General features: G+C 48.8%; 1 protein-coding gene across 1 annotated transcript in view; it reads left to right on the plus strand.

Annotated features, from left to right (window-relative positions):
• PTK2 (protein tyrosine kinase 2) overlaps nt 1-15,244 on the plus strand; it is a 190,187-nt gene that overhangs the window by 105,272 nt on the left and 69,671 nt on the right. The window contains exons 14-18 of the mRNA XM_042780908.1: nt 3,832-3,915; nt 5,040-5,057; nt 12,274-12,330; nt 13,491-13,511; nt 14,746-14,843. Coding sequence (XP_042636842.1) covers nt 3,832-3,915; nt 5,040-5,057; nt 12,274-12,330; nt 13,491-13,511; nt 14,746-14,843 — 278 coding nt within the window. The remainder of the gene's footprint in view (nt 1-3,831; nt 3,916-5,039; nt 5,058-12,273; nt 12,331-13,490; nt 13,512-14,745; nt 14,844-15,244) is intronic.

A 15,244-nucleotide genomic window follows, 5' to 3' on the forward strand; every position in this document is an offset into this window, starting at 1 on the left:
AGGCTCTGTGCTCTTCACGTGGGAAGACTGGAGTGTAATTCCAATACAGCTCTCTCCCTTTTTGTCAGGAGTAGCTTGGTGCTGACCCAGGTCTGACTCTGCGGTGAAAGTCAGTCTGCCCTGTGTTCAGGTTTGAAAGCACTTGTCTGCATTACACTCTAGTTTCAGAGGTAGTTTCTGCCGACTACTGACAATGTGATTGAAATACTAGCTTTTAGGGATTAAGAAATAAACAAAAAGCCTGCCGTAGTCTTAGGGTGGTGTTACCTGGTGCACAGAGAGTTACATGTGGTCCGTGATGTGCCTGTGGCACAACTTAATGCACTGAGCACCAGTGGTTATTTTTACATTTAACGTTTACTATACGTGCACAGAGCAGTAGGTATTTAGTGATGTTTCTAGCACCTCACTTCTGAAAGTGTTACCGGAGCCACCAAGGGAAATGCTAATGCCAGGCAGGATGGTAAAAAGGAAGGACCTTTATTCGTGCTAGCACAGACTCAGTGGGTTCACATCCAGAGAGTGAGCCCCGAACAAAGGCCACATGGGAGCTTTATGGGGTTCTTCTTCCAGGGTATTGGGGTAAAAGGGTGATTGGTTATTTGCAAAAAGATACTAGCTAGCAGTTTTTATAGAAGCAAAAAAAGGTGCTGGGGGGGGGTGTATGGGCAGAGGAAAAAGGAGGCAGGGAGCAGGGCAGAGGAATTTTCCATTCTCTCTACATGGTTTTTCAGGCCAGCCCAAGCCGGATGTCTGTGGCCTCACAACATGTTGTTTCATTGCTCAACAGAACTTCCCTACTTAGGTTGGGCAAAGGTTATATTGCAACAAAGGTAAATTCATTATTAGTATTTCTTCAGTTCTCCTCTCTTGCCTCAAGAGTTCTCCTTCCAGTGGTTGTGAGCAGGCCTGTAATTGATTGAGTTAGGGAAGATTTCCTGCCACTGAGGCACTTACCTGGTGTCGTAGCACCTAAGACACCTGACTGCTAACCAGAAGGTGGGCGGTTCAAACCCACCAGCCACTCCTCGGAAGGAAGGTTGGGCAATCTACTTCCATAGTGATGCTGCCTCAGAAACCCAAGGAGGGGTCGCTATGAGTTGGGTCCAACTCCATGGCAGTGAGTTTGGTTTTTGGTTTTTGAGGCACTTGTGGGTGTCTGAGTCATCTGAGGAAGATGGCAGCTCAGGTGGAGTGTCATGCTACACACAGACAAGGATGTGAGTGCTCAGACCCCAGCAACACCGCCTTCTTTCTTACAGACCTTTTCTCCCACCAGTACTCATGGAAACATTGTTTGCTCTGTTGAGATTTGAGGATGCTGATCTCATCATCCCTGGTAGAGAGGTAGAGAGTCAGCAAAAAAGAGGAAACCCCTCAACGAGATGGATGGGCACAGTGGCTGCAGCAGTGGGCTCAAGCAGTTAAGCAAATGGCAACGATTGTGAGGCTGGCACAGGGCCAGGCAGGGTTTCATTCTGTTGTGCAGAGCGTTGCTGTGAGGTGGAACCAGCCTGGCAACACCTGACAGCAGCAGCAGCAGCAGCAGTCACCCCCTCTCCTCTGGTTCCTAAGGGCTGAGCGGACTCCACTGGAGGGTGTGGGCATGGTAGTAGCGATGCCTTGTGCTGTGAGGTGGTGTCCTAGAGGAGGGCTCAGAGCTAGCAGGGCTTCCTACTGCTTCACGCTGGGACTGAAGGCAACCTCTCAGCTGCAGGCTGTGTAGATGGGAACTTGTGGGCCTCCAGGCAGCTTCTTGGCTGCAGGCCTCGTGGGTAGAAACTTGAACTTGTGGGCTGCCTGGCAGTGAGTGTCTGAGCCACTTTAGGAAAGAAAGGTTGAGCAGTAACAAGCCCCTGGGAACTGTAGCCGACCTCTGCTTGTGTGTCTTACAGCCCACACAGCTCTGCCACTTTGTCCTTGAATTTTGGTCCCAGAATAGAGTCTCCATCTTCTCTCCAGGGGCCTGCAGTTCACAAGGGAAGGTGCAGTGCTTGGTGAGGCGTCTGGCAAAGACAGAGACATGTTACTGTCTTTCTAAAAGTGTGTTTCACAGGGAAAAATCCAAGTTATTGGACCTCTGGGCTCAGGACCATGGTCGCAGGGGACATCTAGCTCAGTTGGTATACCTTACCACACAAAAACATTGTTCTGCATTCTACTTTGGTGAGTAGTAACTGAGGTCTTAAAAGCTTGCAGGCGGCCTTCTAGATGCAACAGTGGGTCTCTCCTCATCCAGAGCAAGGAAGAATGAAGAAAACCAAAGATGCATGGAAACAGTTAGGCAAAAGGACTAATAGACCATGTGAACCTCAGCCTGTATGACCGTGAGACCAGAAGATATAGATGGTGCCCAGCTACCAGTGTTAATCACTCAGAAAGGGATCAGTACAAGAAGTCCCGGACAGAGTGGGAGAACAATGTGCAGCAAAACTCAAATTCATGAAAACCAGGTTTGCTGGTCTGATACATCCTGGTGAGACCTCCAAGACTATGGCTACTACTTACCCTTCAGGTCTGGAATTGAACCCATTCCTGTGCCTTCCAGCCCAAACAGTAGACAGGCATATGGGGTGAACACTTACATCAGGTAGATACACTCCTTAAACTGATCAATGGAAGATCAGAAGGGCAGTATTTGCACAGGGAGATAGCTCAGGGGTCAGAAATACATAGGAAAGAAGGACACAGGGAAGAGGTAACTGCAGGAAATGGGAAGAGAATTGTTACACTGTGGAGAATTGCAGCCAGTGTCTTGAAACAAAATGTGTATGAACTGTTGTATGGAAAATAAATTGTAAACTTTCACACAAATCACAATAAAAGATTCTGAAAAAGTGCGCTTTGCAGGCAGTAGGCTGAGGTGCGTCTTTGCAGGTGGTAGAGTGAGATGAAGCTGGCCTTACAACCTTTCTTTGTTATCTGACTAAACCGTGAGCACAGCAGTGGGTAGACTTTACACTTGTCGTTTCTGCTCAGGATGTGGTGATACGATCACCATTCTGGGGACCCAGCATCTGGGTCTTGTTCCCCCAAGCCCACACCTGCAGTACTGACCTTTGCTGAAGGTACCTAATACCTGTGTCTGCCACATGGTTCGAGTCCTCTACCTCTTGGACCTGTGACTCATTGGACTTGGCTTTAAGCCCAGCTCCATGCACGGTTGTTAGGAGCTGTGTGTCTGCTTCCTCCCGACACCTTGTGCTCCTGCAGGCCTGGGATGTGTCGTGGGTCCAACAAGCACCTGACTAGGTAGTGTCTGCTCTCAGAGGGGTTTGGAATATGTGAATGAATGAGTGAATGAATGATGCTTCGCGGCCTGTGTTTCAAACACCCGTATCACTGGCTAGCTATGTTCAAGTGATTCACACATTTTGGTACAAAACGTGATTTTGTGTCTTTGTCAGTGATTTGGAGGAAATAAGCTAATACCGCTTTTTCTCAAATCTGGTTTGCCACAGTCTTTTCTTTGTGATTTAACATTAGATGTTCAGAAGAATCCTGAATTCTTCATGGGTCTTTGTGTTTCACCCTCTTTGGTTTTGTTACTTGTTAAAACACATGCGTTGCCATCGATTGGTCTGTGGTGCTGGGATATTTTCCCTACATACAGTGATAATTGTTGCGAAAATAGGAAAGTACATTTGAAAACATTAATGTTCTTTTAGAATCCAGGTTGGTAGTGGTGAGAACTCAGCTGTGTGTGGTGTGTCTGTCAGTGGATAGAAGCGTTGTAGCTTCTACTCTTGGTAGCTGTGCCTTACGCATGACTCAGATGTCCTCTTGCAGTAATATTTCTCTCTCTTTCTCCCCCTCTCGCCTCTCTGCAAGGAGTCAGTCATGGCCGGCACAGAGTTAAGAAAGTTAGACGCTTTCTGCCTTTGGTCTTCTGTTCCCATGAATCGCCTCCTCCGGGTACTGCTCTCTCGTTCCACTGGCTTTCGTCACCCAGAGCACCCTGGAAACTAACCACCACTGCTTCTAGACTGCTGCTCAGCGGAGCTTTGAGGGGATCTTGGCTGACGAGCAGTGTCCATGCTGCCCGCCGTCCAGACACCACGCACGGGGGGGAGGGCCTGGCGTCTGGCATCTGTGGGAAGCTCCCTTCAGTAGAAGATTGCTCGTTGGCTTGTTCACTCACAAGTGCATGACAGGTCAAGAAGTAGCTTCTGAGGTTGGCCGTGCTGTTGTTGCGTGTTGCCACAGGGCTCTTTGCATCGGGTACTTCCTAACAGCATGCACCAGAGAGACGAGAATGGGCACTGGAAGCCATGTTGGCTGGCCATGCTGGGGCCGGCTCTTCAGGGTGCTGCAGAACACAGCTGGCCAGCCCTGGGGCAGTTTTCTAGGGAAGCAGAAATGATCTGTAATCCTGGGATGATACTTTGGCAAATATTGTCCACACTTCAACAGGAACTGCTTTGTAAGCAGAGTTTCCAGAGCTGACTGAGCTCTTGGGAGCTCATAGCTCTGGGCCTGACCTCCACGTACCACATACCACATACCATGCAGGGTCCCGGTGGCCTTTTGGGACAGGCAGGCTGAGAGCTTGTACCATAGGGCCTGGCCTCTTCGTACCATGTAGGGTCCCGGTGGCCCATTGGGATAGGCAGGCTGAGAGCTCATAGCACTAGTTATTAACATCCTCATTAATAACTACTTTGTTTCCATTATCTAAGAAGACACCAATTCCCTTTGAAAAAAGTAGAAGCTGTTGTTGACATTAAATTGCCAGAGGCAAGCACGTTAGCTGTTTACCATGGTAGGAATCTGTGTGAACTCTGGGTTACCGTGGGGTGTGTTGACAGCTTAAGCCTTGGCAGAATGCTCTTAAGTACAAGTGACCACACTTACTGCTGCGATCTTTAATTTTTGGAATTAGACCTTGGGAGGGGGCTGAATTACTTGTTTTTCTTGCGCTTTGACTTACCTGTCATTTTAATAGTGTGTTTCTCCCCCTCTTCCCTCTTCTCTTTCCCATTTTCCTTCCCTTTGTTCCCTGCCCTCCCCGTTTCTTTGCATGCCACCTGGATCTGCAGATGAAATTAGTGGGGACGGTAATATTTATTTTCACATTTGTGTTACTGATTTGGTATAATTATGTTTTCTTGCTGTGGCTGCAGCTCAGTGTTTTACAAAAGGCAAAATGTGGTTTGACCCCACAGAATGAGTACAGAATGGTGGGAGACAGTGAGCTCATGAGCTCCAGGACTCTGCAGGAGGAGGCTTACCGGGCTCTTGAGCTCGTCTCCATGGCTCATGGCGTCGCATGTGTTCATAGTGCGTTTTCTACATTCACTCACGTTGTAGAGTTATAGAAAAATTGTCAAAATAGTATCAACATGAGATTGGTCACACTAGAAAGCAACAGTGGAGGTTGCTGTAATAACCCTCGGTTGTGAGGTGAGGGAGTAGAGAAGAAGGAATGCAAAGTCCTTTAAGGGTCAGACCAGCCAATAAAGGGCTTTTGAGAAATAGCAACAATAGCAGTAGGAATTGCTCCCAGACTATGGCAGACAGCACCTCAACTAGCCTTGAAAAACCACATTTTGTGTCTTATGTTTCCCACTTGCTTTCTGCACTGTTTGCATGAAACTTCATGTCACAGGAGCACAGCTCTGTAAACTAAACTCCCCAGGGGCATTGCCCCTTTTCTCATGATTAGATGAGGGGATGCTTTACCAGACAGTTTCACCCAAGCACGTTTCTATGAGAGGACACGTAGCTTCATGGTAGTGAGCAGAGCAGTTGCAGTGAACGATCCTAACAGAGCACCTGTGGAGAGATGGGTTCTTTTGGCCTCTGAAGTGAGAAGATCTGAACCTCATTTCTAGGGACCTCCTTGGTGGGGTGGTATCAGTTAGCAGCGGCCAGTCACTGACCAGTGAGCAGATACTGCCTCTCCCGTCCACACTCGGCGTACTCTGGATGTGATGTTCGGTGTGACTCCCAGCCACGCTCAGCGTACTCTGGGTGTGATGTTCGGTGTGACTCCCAGCCACACTCAGCGTACTCTGGGTGTGATGTTGGGTGTGACTCCCAGCCACACTCAGTGTACTCCAGGTATGATGCTTGCTGTGACTCTCCCATCCATGCTCAGTGTACTCCAGGTGTGATGTTCGCTGTGAGTCTCCCAGCCATGCTCGGTGGACTCTGAGTGTGGGTCTCCCAGCTACACTCAGTGTACTCTGAGTGTGAGTCTCCCAGCTACACAGCGTACTCTGAGTGTGGGTCTCCCAGCTACACTCAGTGTACTCTGAGTGTGGGTCTTCCAGCCACACTTGACGTACTCTGGGTGTGGGTCTCCCAGCCACGCTCAGCATATTCTCAGTGTGATTCTCCGTGTGGGTCTCCCAGCTGCGCTCAGCATGCTCTGGGTGAGAGGTTCACTGTTTGCAGTTAGGGGACACGATCAGAGCGGGTAGGAAGTGAGCACCTCTCCTTCGCCCTCTTCACCCCCCCGCCCGTCACCAGCCTACCCCTGCAGTGACCTTGAGCAGCTGCTCAGTCGTATTTGTTCCTGTGTAAACGTCTACAGTGTTTGTCAGGAGGATGTCTGTGAAAGCGTGGAGCGTGGACACATGTCTGCAGACCAGTGGTCATTGCCTCATGTTTATGAAACTGTTCTCGCACATCCATCCCTGTGAATGTCAGCGTGTGAACTAGCCAGGCCGAGTGTTCTCAGCCCCTCTTCCAGGTGAACAGGCTGGGCTAAATGTTACTCACTTGGTCTAGGTCAGCGTTGTGCAAACTAAGACCACCTATTTTGTACTATCCTCCTGCGCTAAGAATGCTTTTTACAGTTTTAAATGGTTGGGGGACAATGTCAGAAGACTGTCTCATGACATGAAATTCCCGTTTCAGCATCTGTAAGGCAAGTTGGACTGGGATGTGTTCACATTCATCAGTTCACACAGTAATTACAATGACAAAAGTTACAAGAACCACAGATGGACCTTACGCTGTGGTGGCTGCAGTGGTGCCGCAGGGACCGTGTGGCCCACAGGCTCTGGACATGTCCCCTCTGGCCCTTCATAGGAAAAGCCTGTGGGCCTGCGGTGTGAGCCATGTCACTGTGAAGTGCAGAGGGGCTCTTCTTCCACCCGAGGTCTCCTGAGGCTCTGCAGTCACCGGGTCTTCGACATTGCACGTGACCATAGGTTATCTAAACCTCCTGGTCACTCACCCACGCTTCCCACCTCCATCCTCCTAGTGGCAGCTGCATCAAAGGCAGCTGGGAAGGAGTTGTCAGGCTTGCCACCAGGAGGAAGGGGCCACCACTGTGTCTTGCTCGGCAAGCAAAAGAGGTCGTGACAAGACCACTTCGCCCACAGCATCACTGTGGGAGTTCAGAGGGCCTCCAGCTCCTCAGGAACTGTCAGCTGAAGGACCCTCTGACGGGTCGTTCTGTCTGCAAAGCGAGTGCTGGCACCCCTGGCCGCCTGGCACGTCCCCCACGCTCCAGGCTCCACGCCTGCTTGTGGGCTGCACAGGGACACGGGATCACTGTGTGACGTGAGCCTGTTGTTTCCCACAGTGACATGGCCCTGTCTTTTTCTCCCTTGCTTTAAATGAGAACCTGGTAACTTTCCCTTCTAGTTTCTGAGCTGTCTGCTTAGTCTTTTTCATATCTTTCCATTATTTCATTTCCTCATATGTTCATACCAAACCACGGGCTTAACTTGCAGTTTGTCCCCGGTTTTATAGGCTGCCGTTTCTCATTTTTGGTTGTTTCTCAAGTATTTAGCCTGTGGTCCAGTCACCTAATGGCCCCCCAGCTCCATGTCTAGACAGACCTTCCTTTGAGTATCACTGGAGCAAACCTGGGCCCCTGTGGGGAAGGAAATACCACAGCACCTAGGGGGGGATTCCAGCTCGACAGCAGAGCATCTGTCCTCTCTAATGAGGGCCCCTCCAGTGAAAGGTAACGGGAACCAAGCTTGGCCTACAGCCCAGGCTCTCTGCTCGAGCGCCGTGCTGAGCGCCAGCCTGACCCAGCTGGCTGGGGGTTCAGGAGCCTCTGCATCCTCTCACTGCCTGTTTCCTGCCTGTGAAACAGGGGTGTTGATAACAGAAATCTTCTGAGGATGAAGTGACAGCATGAGAAGTGGCCATCACAGGGCCTGGCACGCACAAGCTCTCGACGCCATTGGTCATTGTCCAGAGGACTGGACGGAGCCTGGCACCCTGGCTTTCCGTGCCTGGACCTTTACCCTTTTGCCTTTGTCTTTATGCTTCTCTGCACCGTTACCTGGGGCCCAGGCAGTTTAAGGCTGGGCTCTGATTGCTCCGCAGCCCTTGTGTGTGTAAAATACCTCTTTGTATTAGTGCTGTGCTAGCCCTCAGTCACAGAGGCCAACAGAGAGTGGAGCCAAGTCAGTATCAAAAATTCCTAGAGAAATTCGCCAAGTCGGGGCCTTGGATACTCTGCCTGAAAGTACATGCAACCTCCGTGGGTCCAGGCGCCTTCACAGCAGTGAACCTCTCCCCAGGACACTTTGATAGAGGGCCCAGGTGCCGTTGCACTGCCCTGAGAATCCTCTGTCCAGATGACACACGTCTGCCCCCAGCTGTCCTCACAAGGGCTCCCCAGACAGCTCCAATCCGTCCCTGTCCCAGAACGTTGACGAGAGAAAGGCTCATTCTTGTCACGTGTGAACTAGTTGAAGTGTGGCCGCTTGATTTCTCCCAAATCCTTTTTGTGTATGGCCTGATTTCTATCAGCCATTTTGTTCCTGCTGCTTACGAATTCTTTCAGGGCTGCTAGCACCACCAAGGGTCTTCTACACGGAGACTGTCCTTAGCTGTCACTGCAGCCAGCAGGCAGGCTGACAACGCGCCAGCACACAGGGACTCAGAGAGCCCCAGAACCAGGGTTGACCCCAAGAGAGAGCACATGTTCTAGACCATCTCAGTGGTGGGGCATGTCTCGACTTCATCTGCATCTCCTGTCGTCCTCACGACCCTCTCCGAGGTGGGGAGACACTCACCTCACACACGAGGGCACAGGTGAAGCGGTGAGATGCTTCCGGAAGCCCATGCAGGTCCTGGGCCATGTCCTGTTTCCCACCTGTGTGACCTAACTCAGGTGGCTTGGCCTCTTGCCTCCGTCTCATGGGATGTCTGGCCACCTCACTATGTGGCTGCAATCCAGTACTTCTTTTTCCATAGCAATATATTTCCCATTGTAATTTCTCCTCTGTGCTGGGCACTGTTGTAGATGCTGAGACATGGTGACAGGGAGCGAGACAAGAGTTTCTGCTCCAGTGATGAGTATGCTCGGGAGAGGTTGACAGTGAACACGAAAATAAGGTAGTGTCAGAAAGTCGCAGATTGTGAAGAAAAGAACACGGAGTTGCAGGTTAAGAGCCAGGGATGGGGCAGCATTGGACAGAGGACTGGTCTCTGAGCAGGGACATCTTGAAACCAGAATTGGATCCGGATCAGCCTGAGCTCTGAAACACAGCAAGTTCTTTTCATTCAGGTACTAGACCCCCTTACCCAAGGGGACGTGGGTCAGGCCTGCAAGGACCACCACCCTTCGCACCTGTGAGCACACAGAACCGCGGAAGCTTTGGTGCACATGGCAGCGATGAGTCCAGACATCTCCTCAACAAAGCACAGAGTCAAGGGCTGGGTGCGAGTGCCTCTCACGCAGTTTTGGTGCCAGGGCAGCCAGGGGAAGGAAGCTGAGTGGACAGGGTGAGTGGCTTTCACCTTGAGCCCAGGCCACACCAGGATCCAATAAGGGTATGCACTGGATGTGAAAGAAGGCCGTGGAGACACCGGATATTGTTGTTTACAGAAATTTGCCTTCGTTGCATGAGTTTTCTGAGAAGAGTGCCCTACAGTTGAGATGGTTTAGTTACAGCTTGTGAGGAGGTATGACCAGCTCATGTCTGTCTGTAACTGGAGTTGCTTCCACTGTCCTAGCTGTTCAAGTCGATCCTGCCCCACTCAGTCTTTTTCATTCCCATCACCAAAGCAGCGCCCTTCCCTCCCCAGAATTGACTCCACAGTGTCTCCCCATAAGCCACTGACACAGAAGCAAAAGCCGCAGGCCACAGGGTGTCAGCACCTGCTCTTAGTAGTCGCCGAGAGCAAGAGAGGGAAATGTCTGCGTGAAAGATGGAACGTTAGAACAGATGAAAAATTAATTTTTCTTATTTTTTTTTTAACACTATGATTTGGATGAAAATTTACAGAGCAAATTCACTTTCCATTCAGCAGTTCACATACACTTTGTCGTGTGACATTGACTACAATTTACCACAATGCAACAACTCCCCTCCCACAACAATCCTCCTGATTGTTACCTCTTCCCTGTGTTCATCCCTCCATGCACTCCTGCCCCCTGAGCTGTCTCCCTGTGCATAAACAGCCCTTCTTTCTCTCATGATTGTTCTCTCCAAGGAGTGTATCTACCTCAGGTAAATGTTCAACTCATATGCCTGTCTTTTGTTTGGCTGGAAGCCACAGGTGTGGGTTCAGTTCCAGACCTGAAGGGCAGCTAGGAGCCATAGTCTCAGTGGTTCCACCAGGCTCGATTGGATCAGCAAACCTGGTCCCCTCTTTTATTTTTCCCCAGATGATTTTGAGTTTTGTTCCACATTGTTCTCCCTCTCTGTCGAGGACCTCCTCCATAGATCCCACTCTGAGTGGTTGACAGTGGTAGCCGGGCACCATCTAATTCTTCTGGTCTCGTAGTCATGTAGGCTGAGGATCTCATAGTATTACAGTTGCTAGGACTAATTGTTCCCATGAATTTTTGGTTTTCTTCATTCTTCTTTAGAGCAGATGAAAAATTTCACTGCAAACTTTTCTTTAACCTTTAAGTGGAATTATTTATGAACATGTAAGAGTAATACAGTTGATCCACCTGTCGGGTGGGACTTGTGAATAGTCTATATATAAGAAAGGTCTTAGGTGAGCTGACCGAGTGATTGGCATTCTGCTAGCCGATACTTGTTTCACTTTACCTGCTTTGAGTGATGGTCGCTGATGAGGAGGTGGAATTTTTTTTTTTAATTTTTTATTGTGATTTGGATGAAAATTTACAGAGCAAATTAACTTTCCATACAGCAGTTCATACACACTTTGTCTCATGACATTGACTGCAATTCCCCACAATGCAACAGCTCCCCTCCCATTTCCTCCCCATAGTTACCTCTTTCCTGTGTCCGTCCTTCCCATGCACTTCTGCCCCGAGTTGTCTCCCTGTGAACATACAGCCCTTCTATATGAGGAGGTGGGTTTTTACAGACTCCGGCAGGTTTGTCTCTGTCACGCCCAGGGCAGGGTGTGGATGACGGGATGGCACGTGTGTCCCTTGTTTCTGTGGTTTTAGTGTCTGAGTGAAGTTGTGTCGGGAGCACCGAGGACAGGCCCTATCTCTGGGGTTAAAGAGGGGGCCAGGCTGCGTTCTCCACCCGGTGCTCTCGTCCCACACCCTGGAGAGCAGCCTTTCCTGCCTGACTTGCAGTCTGTCCCTCCTGCCTGAAGTACCTCAGCTCATCCTGCTTCCAGACAGACAGGGGCCCCAGGGACTGTTACACGTGACTGTTGCCCATGTAAATTCTGCTGCCACTGATGTGATGGGTGGGTTCAGCAGCCATGTTGCCAAAAGGCCTGAGTAGAAGCATAGGGGGCCCCATTGGTGTTACCCCTAAAAATGACCCATTTTACCACACTGTTCTGGGGACTTTTTCTGCCAAATCTTGTACCCTTTTGACGTGCATGCTCTTCACAAATCTGAGTGAAAAAGTTAGGAAAGATAAATTTGAGTTGCTGTCTACCCTGAACAAATGAAATCAGTTAGCCCAGGTACTCGCCGCAGAGAAGCGGCTGCCGTTTATTCTCTGGTGGAGAACACCAGGTGATGCTCTGCAGCCTGGTCCTTGTGCTGTTGAATCAGATGCCACTTTGGGGGTAGCATCTCCTCTGAGGAAACCCCAGGTGACTCCTGCTGGGCAACTACGGTTCATTGCTCGACTCAAACACAGAATTGTGTTCCGTCTCACGTTTGACAAGGGCTTTCTGTGGCAGCCTTGTTTGCTCTCTGATGAACAAGTCTGTGTATTATAACATGTTGGATGGTGATGTCACTTGTATTTCCATTAATGACTCATGCATGAGCAAAAACCAAGTGACAGTGTTGTAAGAATGTTCCGGCATGGTGGAGGGTTTAGGACACCGTGTTGCCCTCTCACATTGCATTCGAGGCCAGGAGGTCACACAGTTGCCCTCTGCCACTCACTGCTTCCTCTCCCGCAGAGACGGACGACTATGCTGAGATCATCGACGAGGAGGACACATACACCATGCCCTCCAGTAAGTAGGCCCTGCTTGATCCTGCTTGGGTGTGGTGGGCAGCCCTCGCACGTGACAGAGGCTGATGCCCTGGTCCCTTGGAGCCATTTTTGACGCCTCCTTCAGAGCTTGTAGCCTCTAGAATATTGTATCCGTGTGCATTTTAAGGTCGTGAGGCTCCCTTGACCCCATGACATCACAGGCTTGTAGACACCTCGTGTTCAGGCTCAGGTCCCGCGGCTGTTACTAGTGACACCATCAGCACGCTCCCCCGGCTGTTACTTGCTCAGAGAGTTGGACTGTGCCCTTGAAGTTGTGCCTTACTGCCCTTGAGTAACTAGAGTCTGACCGCACACCACAGGGCTTTGGGAAGTGGAGAGGGGCTCTCAGTGACCGGGGTGCCTGGAGATGTCAGGGTGGGCCGCCCCTGGGATGGGCTGCTTACGGACGAGGTGAACCAGGAAGTCTGCACTGAGTTAGACTCCCAGTCTCCACCCCGACATCTTATCCACGTAAAACACCTGGCCTGCTGCAGAGGCTTCTGAGGCTTCAGTGCCGGGGCCCCGTGTCGAGAGCGTACGCGGTGGCGGGATATGGGCTCCGGGTCCTTTCTCCCCTGGGTAAACTCTACAGAAGGCTCTCACTTGGACTTCCTGTGTTCACAGAATAAAGGGGCAGCCCAGCGTCTCGGGCTTGCATGACCCTGGGAGCTCCCAGTCCCCTTCTGGGACCCCTCTATCAAGGGTAATCTGAACAGAAACAAGACCTGGAAGTTCAGTGTGTCCGTTCAGACAGGCGGCAGCAATTGGGAAAAATGTTTACAGTTAGGGATAAATGTTTAGTGAGCTGTTTACTCATTTGTACTTCCTGAGAGAATCCAAAGTTTTATTTCTCTGTTGATTATTTACAGTTACGTAATGAGTGTCCAGCATGGCCACCTTTTATCCAGACCCCTGCCCCTCAGAACTGAGGTGTAATATAATAATAGCTTACAAGATGGGAGTTCAAAGCCATTGTTTACTGCATTCAGCTGTTGTGAAGATAATTAATTGACTTGTGTTTTAATCTCTGTTTTGTATCTTATGCTCATGCTTACGATACCGTTTGTTGTTGTTAACTAATTGCTGTTAGTTATCTCTAAGCCAGGTCTTCCGTTTCTCTTTCTCTTAATTGCAATACAGAAAGCTATGGAATAGATGAAGGTAACAGGACCCTTTAACATAACCACATTTGCACTGGTGGAGTGAGACGGGGGTCTCCGTTCAGTTAACTTACTTTTAAACTATTTGTTATTTGTTGACTCGTGCTGTTAAATCAATGGAATCACTAGCTAAAGTGACTTTAAAGAGGAAACACATATCTAAATTGGTGTTGCATTTTCTGTATGATTTATAACCTGATAAACCAGGCAGATTTAAATTTTTTAAATCTTTGATCTGGTGATTACAGTCATGGACTATAGACTGGGTGTTGCTTTCTCGACTGAAAGAAATCAGAATATGCAGAAATGAACTGAGTCAGGCTTCCTCCTCGGGTGCCTCACAGCCCACGAAATCTGTGATTTTGTATCAGTCACAACAATCTAACATATTAATTTGAGGCAGATGTTTTCAAATATATGAAATACTCAATTTTTTTGCTGATTATTCAACCTTACTTCCAAGTTGTCTGATTTTATGATTAATTCTTAGAAGCTACCTCTTTAAACTCATTTAGCTCTGTGAATAATGTAGAGATAGGATTATAATAAAGTGGAAAACTCTTAAACTTCCAAAACACAAAGATTACTCTTGACAAAGTAGCAGCTTTATGTTGCCTCTATATTTACATGCTTGTGTTATTTGTAAAATAATTGCTTTAAATAACTCTTTCTAGCCTTTATATATTAATACCTAAACTGGGAACTCTGGTGGCATAGTGCCTAAGGCATTTGACTGCTAACCAGAAGGCTGGCGGTTCAAACACACTAGCCACTCCTTGGAAGGAAGATAGGGTAATCTACTTCCATAGAGGTACTGCCTCGGAAACCCAAGGAGGGTCAGTATGAGTCGCAGTCAACTCTATGCCAGTGAGTTAGTTGAGAGTTAAACTAATAGCACTTATAAATGAAACATAAAATTTAATACTTACAGCATTTTTCACAAAGCTACCAAACAGAAAATGAACCAGGCACCCCAAAACTCGAAGGGACGATGTTAAAAAGAAAGTTCACCTTTAATGCAGCTCATTGTCCTAGCAGCTCAGCCAATGTATAACTGTCTCTGAAATTCCTGTCTCGATATTGTTTAAGAGAATTCCACTCTGTTGAAAACATTTTCATGGATTGATGTCCCACCAATGAAAGCTTATTTGTGGGGAAGGATAAAGGAAGCGTGTTGAGTGTTGTGTCTGTGTTTGGAATATTCGCTGTCTCTGACGTCTGTATCATGTTTGCAGCCAGGGATTATGAGATTCAAAGAGAAAGGATAGAACTCGGACGTTGCATCGGAGAAGGCCAGTTTGGAGACGTGCACCAAGGAGTTTACCTGAGTCCCGTAAGTCCTTCCCGACTCCCACACTCAGGACGACTTCTGACATTTGAGTTAAATTGCCTCTTGTTTATCTTCACGAGCACTTCATTCTGTGGGTACGTGGCATCTTTTATGAAGTTCATATGTGTCAACTCACAGGGAATATGCAGAGATCAGCGCCACGACATCAGCTCTAGAGCCGGATCTGCTCTCACCCCTCAGCCTGTCTGCACCAACCACTGAGCAGCATTGCCACAGCAGTGGGTTAGCCAGGGTTCCTGCGTGCCTGCTTCTCAGAGAGGACACATTTGCCCCAGTGGACTCTCCTAAAGAGAGTAGTGGTATTTTAAAATACTACATTATTTTAATAATAGCTTTATCAAGGTACAATTCATAGACCATAAAATTCATCCTTTTTTTTTTTT

This window comes from Orycteropus afer, unplaced genomic scaffold (assembly GCF_000298275.1).
Source record: "Orycteropus afer afer isolate SDZICR_OR568_19922 unplaced genomic scaffold, OryAfe1.0 scaffold00069, whole genome shotgun sequence".
Taxonomy (NCBI): Eukaryota; Metazoa; Chordata; class Mammalia; order Tubulidentata; family Orycteropodidae; genus Orycteropus; species Orycteropus afer.